The sequence below is a fragment of the Procambarus clarkii genome, chromosome 57, assembly GCF_040958095.1.
Source record: "Procambarus clarkii isolate CNS0578487 chromosome 57, FALCON_Pclarkii_2.0, whole genome shotgun sequence".
Lineage (NCBI taxonomy): Eukaryota > Metazoa > Arthropoda > Malacostraca > Decapoda > Cambaridae > Procambarus > Procambarus clarkii.
The window spans coordinates 16,487,172-16,500,338 of record NC_091206.1 but is presented as its reverse complement, the minus strand read 5'-3'; the positions used below and the strand labels follow the sequence as shown (position 1 = coordinate 16,500,338).

At 46.1% G+C, this 13,167-nt stretch overlaps 1 protein-coding gene across 1 annotated transcript in view; it reads left to right on the top strand.

Moving 5' to 3' along the window:
* LOC123744939 (protein turtle homolog B) overlaps window positions 1-13,167 on the top strand; it is a 535,220-nt gene that overhangs the window by 495,422 nt on the left and 26,631 nt on the right. Inside the window, exon 11 of the mRNA XM_069306332.1 lies at window positions 2,361-2,484. Coding sequence (XP_069162433.1) covers window positions 2,361-2,484 — 124 coding nt within the window. The remainder of the gene's footprint in view (window positions 1-2,360; window positions 2,485-13,167) is intronic.

Below are 13,167 nucleotides of genomic sequence, written 5' to 3'. Positions count from 1 at the left end.
TCTCTCTCTCTCTCTCTCTCTCTCTCTCTCTCTATCTATCTCACACACACACACACACACACACACACACACACACACACACACACACACACACACACACGCACGCACGCAAGTCTACCCGAGGCCCGAGGTGTTCTCTTTGGGTTTTTCCTACGTCCTTTAATTTCCTGTCCCAATGTTCCTGCCTCTCCATAGGTCTATCTACATCTATTTATTTTCACTCGTGCCATGTTTATCTACGTCCCTCCCTCCCTCCCTTCACCACTTGGACTTATAGGTACAGCGACGACCTCGCTTCATGCAGGACGGCGTTCGATCCCCGTTGATCCTCATATCCCAGCTCCTATCGTGTCCTCATTTTCCCTGTGCTGTGTTGTTATACTGGCTAAGCGCTTCCTGCTGATAACTATCTTATCTCTTGCTCTTTCCTTCCTCTCGCTCCCACTTCCTTGTCTCCCCTAAAGTCACTGTTCACTGTGATTAAGTTGGCTATTCAACTCCCTCTTTGTGGACGAATGACTTCATTGCCACCTCCTTAACATGTTTTATCTCTCTCTCTCTCTCTCTCTCTCTCTCTCTCTCTCTCTCTCTCTCTCTCTCTCTCTCTCTCTCTCTCTCTCTCTCTCTCTCTCTCTCTCTCTCTCTCTCTCTCTCTCTCTCTCTCTCTCTCTCTCTCTCTCTCTCTCTCTCTCTCTCTCTCTCTCTCTCTCTCTCTTGTGGGGTGGAATGATAGATAAGGCAGATTAGGAAGAAAAAGGAGATAACATAATCCTAGAGTATCATGCTAGGTGAATGAGAAAGTGGCAACAACATTAACCTAGTGGTAGAAGTCCCCGGGGAGGGAAGAGGAGGACATGACACCTCCAGAAGTACCTCCCCTCCCCAATAAAAGGTTGCTTTAGGCAGGATAACGTCAGTGATATAAGCCCCGAGGTCGTGTATCAGAGCAGCCTTCAGGAGGCTCAACAAGGACTCGACACAGTACACCGCATATTTCCCCGCTCTAGACCTCAGTGTTAGACATGGCCTTGTAACCCACACGTTGTCTCTCTCTCTCTCCCTCTCTCTCTCTCCCTCCCTCCCTACATCAAGGGGCCAGAGACTTGCCGCTAAGCTAGTCCAAGAGATCATAACGAGATCACTGATTTGTGAGGGCAGACTCAAAGAAAATTTCCTAACTCTCTGGGAACGACGCGATAGAGACATGATCTCAACACAAAAGCTAATTAGACTAATATACACAAGGTCGATAAAACGTGGCACAAAATGAAGGGGCCAGAGCGAGGGGGCACAAGATGCCAGGTAACTTGAACAAGATAACACAAGGGGCACAAGGGGTGGGGTCAGGAAGAGGAGGGACAAGGGGTGGGGTCAGGAAGAGGAGAGACAAGGGCTGGGGTCAGGAAGAGGAGAGACAAGGGCTGGGGTCATGAAGAGGAGGGACAAGGGCTGGGGTCAGGAAGAGGAGAGACAAGGGCTGGGGTCAGCAAGAGGAGAGACAAGGGGTGGGGTCAGGAAGAGGAGAGACAAGGGGTGGGGTCAGCAAGAGGAGAGACAAGGGGTGGGGTCAGCAAGAGGAGAGACAAGGGCTGGGGTCAGGAAGAGGAGGGACAAGGGCTGGGGTCAGGAAGAGGAGGGGACAAGGGGTGGGGTCAGCAAGAGGAGGGACAAGGGCTGGGGTCAGCAAGAGGAGGGACAAGGGCTGGGATCAAGGTTAAACTAAAAGCGGACATTGACTCCATTCATGAACTCAGATGTAAATATTGCATGACTAAACTGAAGGAGTAAGAGCGCTATTACACAGACCGTCTAGTGCCTAACAGACTTGAACCAGGCGCTTAAAGTCAACCCTTAAAACGCACAGTTAGGAGAGTACTGCTAGTTGAGCGTCGTAAGACGTGTATTTCAGTCTATAATTTTGATCTCACAAATCAGGTGTCCTAACCTAACCTATTTTCTAAAAATACAAAATCTTCATTTTGTGCAGGTCAATATTCTTCTTCCCTACCTGACAAGGATCCAGAACGGACCGAAACGTCGTCAAACTCTCTGGTAGTTTTCCATGTGAGGGATTTAGGTGATTTATTTTCAGCATAATACAAATTCTAGCCAGCAGTTAGTTATCTGAATGTTTCGTCCCCTCTCTGCTTCCCTAAGATATCCTGCCTTCCTTCCCGGAGATATCACCGGTTAATATGACCTTTTGAACAAATCCACAAGGGCCGTGACGAGGATTCGAACCTGCGTCCGGGAGCATCCCAGACACTGCCTTAATCGACTGGGATTTGTTCATTTGATGCATCACGTTAGTGTGATCTCTGTGTGTGAATATGACCTTTTGTTCATTATTTCTCCCTCAGGGTCAGACCTCGGTGGCCAGTTACGCCCCGAAGAGCCACCTGGACTACGGCACGCTCCTCTGCTGGGCCTTCAACGTTATCGGCTCTCAGAGTCTACCTTGTGCTTTTGCTATTATCCCGGCAGGTGAGTGTTGGGGGGAGTGTGAGGGAGTGGTGGTTGTGGGGGAGTGGTGGTTGTGGGGGAGTGGTGGTTGTGGGGGGGTGGTGGTTGTGGGGGGGTGGTGGTTGTGAGGGAGTGGTGGTTGTGGGGGGGTGGTGGTTGTGAGGGAGTGGTGGTTGTGAGGGGGTGGTGTGCTGGTTGTGAGGGAGTGGTGGTTGTGAGGGTGTGGTGGTTGTGAGGGAGTGGTGGTTGTGAGGGTGTGCTGGTTGTGAGGGAGTGGTGGTTGTGACAAGAAGGCACGAATTACAAAAACCAATAGAAAGAGATAGAAATATAGATGCCAGAGACAATGATGTATACACCAAATTATGATGAAAAGAAACAGACATAGAGGTATAATATTAGCTACAAATCTTATCATATTCCTGCACCTCTCTGCCTGCCGTCAACTACCTAACGTTCACTACTTCTGATGCTATAGACCACAGCGTCAGTATTTATGTGCTTTAATGACATTTAAAAACACAGTAATATCGACGCTTCTTCCTGTTTCTCTCTCCATACGTCTCATTACAAACATGCGAACTACACGACCCTAGCAACCTCTCTCTCTCTCTCTCTCTCTCTCTCTCTCTCTCTCTCTCTCTCTCTCTCTCTCTCTCTCTCTCTCTCTCTCTCTCTCTCTCTCTCTCTCTCTCTCTTTCTCTCTCTCTCTCTTTCTCTCTCTCTCTCTTTCTCTTTCTCTTTCTCTCTCTCTCTCTCTCTCTCTCTCTCTCTCTCTCTCTCTCTCTCTCTCTCTCTCTCTCTCTCTCTCTCTCTCTCTCTCTCTCTCTCTCTCTCTTTCTCTCTCTTTCTCTTTCTCTTTCTCTTTCTCTCTCTCTCTCTCTCTCTCTCTCTCTCTCTCTCTCTCTCTCTCTCTCTCTCTCTCTCTCTCTCTCTCTCTCTCTCTCTCTCTCTCTCTCTCTCTCACACACCACACAAACACACACACACACGTAACCATTAGGGAAATTAAAGCTACATGGAAGACTAATTTCCCCCACCAACTCGGTGCTAACCAGCCCTAGTGAACTTAGAAATATATTTCCGTGTCGAGGCGAGAGAACACTGAACTCATCACACACCCTATGTGATGAGTTCAGTTCATCGTCCTCCTGCTGCTGCTGCTTCTCGGCGCAAGAAGCAGGAGGTAATGTACCGTGGAGTGTTGTGTTGTTGTTGGGAGGGGGAGGGAGAGGATGGGAGAGGGGAAAGGAGAGGATGGGGGAGGGGAAGGGAAAGGATGGGGGGGACGCAAAGATGACTTCATTCGGGAAAGGATTTGTGAGGGCATATTTATCATTTAAAGAGAAGAATGAAATGAGAGAGAGAGAGAGAGAGAGAGAGAGAGAGAGAGAGAGAGAGAGAGAGAGAGAGAGAGAGAGAGAGAGAGAGAGAGAAGAAAGAATGAGGGGAACAGATAAACAAAGTAGAGACCATCAAAGACACTGCTGTAATTACTCTTGGCCGAGATGAAATCAGACCGAGTGTGCGTACACGTACTCACCTGGCGGTACTCACCTGGAGGTACTCACCTGGGGTACTCACCTGGGGTACTCATCTGGCTGTATTTATGGAATTTGAGCTTCAGCTCTCAGGGACGAACACACACACACACACACACACACACACACACACACACACACACACACACACACACACACACACACACACACACACACACACACACACGTTACATGTAGCAGATCACCTTACAACTCAGTAAGCAACTGACCCAGCTCTTACCGGCACCGGGTAGAGCTAACCTCTATAATTTACATTAATTCCTTCATTTGTTTGTAAAGTGAAGCGGTGTGTGTGTGTGTGTGTGTGTGTGTGTGTGTGTGTGTATGTGTGTGTGTGTGTGTGTGTGTGTGTGTGTGTGTGTGTGTGTGTGTGTGTGTGTGTGTGTGTGTGTGTGTGTGTGTGTGTGGCGGCCGCTCGAGGCCTCTGCCTTACCTTTGTTTATTTCCATGAACCTTCAACAGCTTGATGAATGTGGGCTGTAGAACCGTGGTGAATGTCAGTTGCGGAACCATGATGAATATGGGATGAAGTACTGTGATGAATGTGGGTTATAGAACCACGATGAATGCTCCCCACACCGTCCTTCACCTCAACACAATTTCATTCCTTCATTTCCGCCCGATTCACAGAAACGATTTGCGCATAATCTCCACCATCTTCCCCCACACTGCCCTTCTTCTTGTCACCCCTTTCAACCCCACCCTCCAAACTCAACCCCAACCACCATCTCAACCCCAACCCAGAACCACCACTCAATTCCCCTCTTACCCAACAACCCTAATCCTCAGCCTCCTAACCCCAACACTCTTCAAACCCCTCAACCACAACTACCACTCCAATCCATCACACAACTGAACCAGATCCCAACCACTCCTCCCTCCAACTCCACAATTAACCTCCTCCAACCTCTCCAAACTTCAAAAAAACCCACCAAACATCCTCCCATCAACTCTCCACGCCCCCCCTCCCCGTTCCATCCCTACCCCCAATCACCCATCACTTGTATACAGCCTGGCTTCGAGTCTCGACTGGATGAAACACAAAATTAAACCAGATAAACTGCAGAGTCTGGTCTGGGAAATGAGAGAAATGGGTTACTGTGAAAGATTCAGTGAAATGAACCTCTTCACTGTGCTGGTGAACAAGAGAAGTAGTGGGGGTGGAACGTGAGAGCGACTAACAAAACTCTAAGCGGGGGGGAAATAGCTAAATTGGACAAAGAAACAATGTACAAAATTGAAAATAGTGGAACGAGGGGACATTCATGGAAATTGGAAACGCAAATGAGTAACAGAGACCCCGAGAAGATTTTTTGTTCAGTGTTAAAGTTGAAAATGAATGGAACAGGTATAAAGGGGAAAGTTCGTTTAGTTTATATATATATATATATATATATATATATATATATATATATATATATATATATATATATATATATATATATATATATATATAATGTGTGAAGAATAAGCAGGCGAGGAGTCACAATAACGTGGCTGAAGTATGTTGACCAATCCACACACTAGAAAGAACACACACACTGTGAAGAACAACCTCCGGTGAACAAAAATGAGAGGATAACAGCTTAGCGCTTTACACTCTCCGGAGTGGTCATCAGGGCTGTGATAATGACTCCAGAGAGTTCAAAGCGCTTAGCTCTTAATCTTCCAATTTTTTCACTGTGGTTATTCCGCCTCACTGGATCAACTTTTTGTTATCCTTATAGCATATATATATATATATATATATATATATATATATATATATATATATATATATATATATATATATATATATGATATGTGTGTGTGTGTGTCCTTAACCACTAATTTGGCCCCGAATTTGCATTCATGGTTGCAAATTCATTACCCCGTGTACGGGCCATGAACAAGTCTGAACTCCAGGCGCATCGATGCATCTTGAAAGGATAACTGGAAGTCAGTTCTTGATACACTCGTCCATCCAAGCAAGCAAAGTGAAAGATCTCTCCCCCTTGGCTCCATGAATGCCATGAGGCAGGAGTCCCTTGCACTGGGCAGTCTGCTGTGAATCGCTGCACCGAGGCGCTGGAAAAAGGGAAACTTACTGCTCATTGGTCTCATGTTGCTTCGACGAGAGAGGAACCCGAATTCCCGAGGAAGAGCTGCCCGGGTGGAACATTTGCTGTCGAGGGAGGGGAAAGAACTCTGAGAGTAGCAGTATGCCTGGGAAGAACTCTCACCAGTGTCTCTCCACTCTCACTCTCTCTCTCACCTTTAAGAGGCCTCAGGCATCTCACCCGCCCTCTCTTCCTCATCAACGCTTGACATAAGAACGCTGCTGTGTTTTTTGCAGCTTTTTAAAAAACAACAACGAAATGTTAGTCTGCATAAAAAAAATACTCTCAGATGGGTGTTTTTGGCTCCACAACCCGCCAGTCTCTGCATGCAGACTATATAGCTGAAGCATCTACGGGCTCACCATAGCCCGTGCTACTTGGGACTTTTTGTTCCAGGTAGCGAATCTTTAACAACAACAACAACAACAGCTGAAGCATTACATGCATCTTGGGTATCACCACAGCCTGCTAGTAAATCATTCAAAATGACTTCTACATACAGTGTCCATGTACAGGACCACTACACACACACACACACACCCACACACACACACACACACACACACACACACACACACACACACACACACACACACACACACACACACACACACACACACACGTTATACGACTACTAGGTGAGTACACACATACATACACCTACTCAACAAGATGAGATTTAATCAAGACCAAGAAAATACCCCAGAGTTGAGGTTGTCAGCCAGGCGGAACTCAGAAACCCAGCCATGAGTAACTCAGAAAGCCAGCCAGGCGGAACTCAGAAAGTCAAATAGCTGGCACTCAGATTGTCAAGCTAGTGGCGCTGAGGTCAGACTAGCGGCACTAAGAAGGTCAGACTATCAGTGCTGAGATCAGACAAACGACGCTGACATCATCAGACGGACTCTGTGCTCACGTCTCATGATACGAGACGTGCTATCAACCACACTTCATTAAAAATTTATTTAAATATATTATTTGGGATCAATATTATCATATATCTAAATACTATCCTTGGTCTGGTCACATATGCTAACCATCAAGCACAAAATAGAACATCAGATATTCATTAAATATATTTAATTAATATTATACAGATATTATATTCATTATTTATATAAGCTTCAGGCATTGTAAAAGGGAAGGTAATGAAAAAAATTCTGAACTGTGCCATCCACGACTCTTGTGTTAATCCAGTTGAGCTGCAACTAGAGGAAAGCTGCCAGTTGAGCTCTAACAGCTCTTGCAACTGCTGAAAGGCTGCCAGCTTGGCTCTGATTGGTCTTGCAACTGCTGAAAGGCTGCCAGCTTGGCTCTGGTTGGTCTTGCAACTGCTGAAAGGCTGCCAGCTTGGCTCTGATTGGTCTTGCAGCAACAGAAAAGCTGCCAACTTGGCTCTCATTGGTCTTGCAGCTACAGAAAGACTGCCAACTTATCTCTGATTGGTCTTGCATCTACAGAAATGCCGCTAACTTGGCTCTGATTGGTCTTGCAGCTTCAGAAAGTCTGCCAACTTGACTCTGATTGGTCTTGCAGCTACAGAAAGGCTGCCAACTTGGCTCTGATTGGTCTTGCAGCTACAGAAAGGCCGCCAACTTGGCTCTGATTGGTCTTGCAGCTACAGAAAGGCTGCCAGCTTGGCTCTGATTGGTCTTGCAGCTACAGAAAAGCTGCTAACTTGGCTCTGATTGGTCTTGCAGCTACAGAAAAGCTGCCAACTTGGCTCTGATTGGCCATGCAGCTACAGAAAGGCTGCCAACTTGGCTCTGATTGGTCTTGCAGCTACAGAAAGGCTACCAGCTTGGCTCTGATTGGTCTTGCAGCTTCAGAAAGTCTGCCAACTTGGCTCTGATTGGTCTTGCAGCTACAGAAAGGCTGCCAACTTGGCTCTGATTGGTCTTGCAGCTACAGAAAGGCCGCCAACTTGGCTCTGATTGGTCTTGCAGCTACAGAAAGGCTGCCAACTTGGCTCTGATTGGTCTTGCAGCTACAGAAAGGCTGCTAACTTGGCTCTGATTGGTCTTGCAGCTACAGAAAAGCTGCCAACTTGGCTCTGATTGGCCATGCAGCTACAGAAAGGCTGCCAACTTGGCTCTGATTGGTCTTGCAGCTACAGAAAAGCTGCTAACTTGGCTCTGATTGGTCTTGCAGCTACAGAAAGGCCGCCAACTTGGCTCTGATTGGTCTTGCAGCTACAGAATATCTAGCACCTTGACGGCCGTCCAGAGACTACCAGCTGTGTGTGCATCTTGACGGCCGTATTGAGACTGCCTGCACTAAGAGGACTGCCACTTGGCTTCGTAGAAAACATAATAGTGGCAATTTGCATTTATAAGCATGCCTTGCCTTGGCATGGAACGGATCCCGTTGGGTTTCTGGTCCGGATACGACTGGTGGCCCACTATCCCTTGATAATGGTTCGGTTATTTGGGGAAGCTGCTATATGAGTAGGTAAAAGTATTTAAAATCATGTAAAATGAAGTGAAATAAAAATTAAAGTATGTAAACATTTTAAAAGTGTGAAGAGGAATGTAAAAATTAAGCGAGTAACAGCCAAAGAGCCTTAATTGTTGCTTATGCAATTCATTTAAAAGGTAATTAGTTGTTAGTTAACATTTAAATGTTTGGGACTCAAGGACACGCTGTATTAACTACCGGATGGTGGCAGTTAAAGGTAATTTGACGAGTTAATTAGCTATCAGTTTCTCTGACTACTAGCAGTAAGTGCTTCAGCTATGCTCACTTCAGTGTTTAATGGGGCGAATATGCATTATGTGAGAGTATCAATATATCACTGGTGGGATTCTTTTGGGTTTATAGATTTTAATAATTCATTTCTTTGCTGTGCAATAACAGGGAACTTGTAGACACAGAGTAAATCACTATATCACACACACACACACACACACACACACACACACACACACACACACACACACACAAGGTGGGCTCAGGTGGCTGAGTGGACAGCACGCTGTGCACGTAATCCTGTGGACCGTGGATCGATTCCCGGCGCCGGGAAGAAACAAAATGGGCAGAGTTTCTTTCACCCTGATGCCCCCTGTTATCTAGCAGTAAATAAGTACCTGGGAGTTAGACAGCTGTTACGGACTGCTTCCTGGGTGTGTGTGTGAGTGTGTGGAAAAAGAAATAGTAACAGTTGATTGACAGTTGAGAGGCGGGCCGAAAGAGCACAGAGCTCAACCCCCGCAAGCACAACTAGGTGAATATAACCAGGTGAATACACACAAACACGTGACCGAATCCGACTTAATCTTAACTGATGTAATCTACTCGAATGTGACCTGACACATAACATAACACATTATAGCATAACATAACACATTATAGCATAACATAACACATTATAGCATAACATAACACATTATAGCATAGCATAACCTCATAGAACACTTGAGTTCCGGACATAAAATGAAAAAACGGATGTTGGGTAACCATGTAACATCGAAAGATGTTCCATTTATCCGGCGACCACGCTAATAATTTACACTCCAAAATCTCTATACGCCTTCGCCTTACGACATAACTGTTACTGTTGGCTTAATGTCAGAGCGCATTATGTGTTACCAATAAATAAGTATAATAGAATTGTCATGGTGGATACTCTCAACATATCCAGAATTCAGAAGCTTCTCAATAAAACCTATTATACAAGAAAGGAAACAACACAGAAACATATAAACAGGGAAGAATTATACAAACAAGGAATCATACAATGTACAAACATGGAAACATGCAAACAAGGAAACATGCAAACAAGGAAACATGCAAACAAGGAAACATGCAAACAAGGAAACACCTTACAGTACCACGACACTGATCGAGATTCCAAGTTAATCCGGTAAGAGGAGAAGGTCCTCAGGGATACTCCTGGCCTCGGGGTCTCCTCAATCTCTCTTCCACTTTCCCCAACCCTTCCTGCCCTCTGCAGGACGCAAGAGCTTCCTGGCAAGTCAAGAGCCTTCTTGCAAGGTAAGAGCTGCCTGGCAAGGTAAGAGCTGCTTGGCAAGGTAAAAGCTGCCTGGCAAGGCAAGAGCTGCCTGGCAAGGTAAGAGCTGCCTGGCAAGGTAAGAGCTGCCTGGCAAGGTAAGAGCTGCCTGGCAAGGTAAGAGCTGCCTGGCAAGGTAAGAGCTGCCTGGCAAGGTAAGAGCCTCCTGACAAGGTAAGAGCTGCCTGGCAAGGTAAGAGCTACCTGGCAAGGTAAGAGCTGCCTGGCAAGGTAAGAGCTGCCTGGCAAGGTAAGAGCTGCCTGGCAAGGTAAGAGCTGCCTGGCAAGGTAAGAGCTGCCTGGCAAGGTAAGAGCTGCCTGGCAAGGCAACGCAAAGCCACTATCATCGAGGGAAAAAATGTTTAAAGGTCCCTTACAAGAAGGTGGCCGTTCCTTACAAGATGAGGGTCGACCCTTACAGGATGAGGGTCGACCCTTACAGGATGAGGGTCGACCCTTACAGGATGAGTGTCGACCCTTACAGGATGGGGGTCGACCCTTACTGGATGAGTGTCGACCCTTACAGGATGGGGGTCGATCCCCCTTAACAAAATGGTGGTCCACCCATACTAAATGCTGGAACTCTTTATCTAGATCGAGGTCTTCTTCGTTTCAAGGGGAGACTTGTCCTAAGTAGCAGTCCAGCTAGGCAAGTTAGTGGTACACCTCAGCTGGATGGCGATCTTCCTCAGCTAGACAATACTTATCAAATAAGTGGTGGTGCTGTCCTCCTTGTTAGTGGTATGACCTTAATAGACGGTAGAATACTTCAACTACCTTATGGTCTTTGTAAGCAAGACAGTGTAAGCTGGCTCTCTTCACTTAGAATTTATTCTCACTTAAGTGGCAGTCTGCCCCTTCCACCCCCTCTCTCTCTCTCTCACACACACACACACACACACACACACACACACACACACACACACACACACACACACACACACACACACACACACACACTGAACCTCACAACCCTGAAAAACAGAAGAGTAAGGGGAGACATGATAACCACCTACAAAATTCTCACGGGAATTGACAGGGTGGACAAAGACAAACTCTTCAGCACGGGTGGAACACGAACAAGATGACACAGGTGGAAACTTGGTACCCAGATGAGCCACAGAGACGTTAGAAAGAATTTTTTTCAGTGTCAGAGTAGTTAACAAATGGAATGCATTAAGTAGTGTTGTGGTATAGGCTGACTCCATACACATTTTCAAATATAGATATGATTGAGCCCAGTAAGCTCAGGAATCTGTACACCAGTTGATTGACAGTTAAAGAAGCGGGAGCAAAGAGCCAGAGCTCAACCCCCGCAAACACAACTAGGTGAGTACACACGCGTGAGGCAACAAAAGGAAGCATTGATAACACGGTGGCCAGAATGTCCTGCCTTTGACCACCACACCGCCAGTGTTCGAGTGAGCGCCCAGCCATGGTTATAATTGGTTTCTGTTTGACAGGTCACTGTTAAACCCTGTGTCATCGCAGGTCTCAACCTTTGGCAAAGAGAACGGGAGAGAGACAGAGACAGAGAGAGAGAGAGAGAGAGACAGACAGAGAGAGAGAGACAGACAGAGACACAGACAGACAGAGACTTAACCAGTCACAAAACCGTAATACAAATTGCGGTCAAAAAACGCGCTGCCATACCCATAATGAGTGAACGAGGTTACGGGCTGATGGCGGGTCTCCCTAGATGATCTAGTCAGGGAACAATCACCTCCCTGTCCCTCACAGTAAACATTCTTTATTGGTCTAATCCTCTCGTCAAAATTACATCTCAATTGACCACTGAATGAGAAGCAATTTGTGCTTTTGTGGGGTATATATATATATATATATATATATATATATATATATATATATATATATATATATATATATATATATATATATATTATATATATTATTGTATGTATATTTCCATTATGTATGCATATGTTGAGCTAACTATTAGTTGGAACAAGACACAAGTACCGTGAACACGGAGGCTGAAACAACTATTGTGAACAATTGGCTCGTTCATCAGTGGCTGCTGTTGAACTAAATTTTATAATTAATAGTAATAATATTTCCATCGCTAAACCTTTCAAAGCAAGAGAGATGGAAATGGCAACAGTGTATTCACATATTTTTGCCGGCTGGATCGACCTTTAGAACGCGCTCGTGTGTGTGAGTGTGTGTGAGTGTGTGTGTGTGTGTGTGTGTGTGTGTGTGTGTGTGTGTGTGTGTGTGTGTGTGTGTGTGTGTGTGTGTGTGTGTGTGTGTGTGTACTCACCTAATTGTGCTTGCGGGGGTTGAGCTCTGGCTCTTTGTGTGTGTGTGTGTGTGTGTATTCACCTAGTTGTGCTTGTGGGGGTTGAGCTTTGCTCTTTCGGCCCGCCTCTCAACTGTCAATCAACTGTTACTAACTACTACTTTTTTTCACACACACCCCCAGGAAGCAGCTCCGTAACAGCTGTCTAACTCCCAGGTACCTATTTACTGCTAAGTAACAGGAGCATTCAGAGTTAAAAAAAACTTTGCCCATTTGTTTCTGCCTGGTGCGGGAATCGAACCCGCGCCACAGAATTACGAGACCTGCGCGCTCTCCACTCAGCTACCAGACCCCCCTATGTGTGTGTGTGTGTGTGTGTGTGTGTGTGTGTGTGTGTGTTGTATTAATTGTTCCCAAGCGAAGTTAATGTTCCCTGGACTGCATTTAAAAAGCTAATTATGTTTTAGCGTAAATAGGCATCCCGTTTTCAGCGTTTTATGTGTTTTTTCAGCGATTTTGAACCGCCCCCCTCCCCCCCCCCCCTTCTTCCCCATCACCACCGCCTGCATCTTCTCTTGCACCTTCCCCTGCCCCTCCCCCTGCCCCTCCCCCTGCCCCTCCCCCTGCCCCTCCCCCTCCCCCTACACTACACACTGGAGTGTGACTTCAAGGTTGAAAATGACGTCGATTCATTTATTTGCTCGAAAATATTTTTAACTGGTTTTTGTTTTTCCTAGCTTCGTGTTGTTCTTAGCTTCGTGTTGTTCTTAGCTT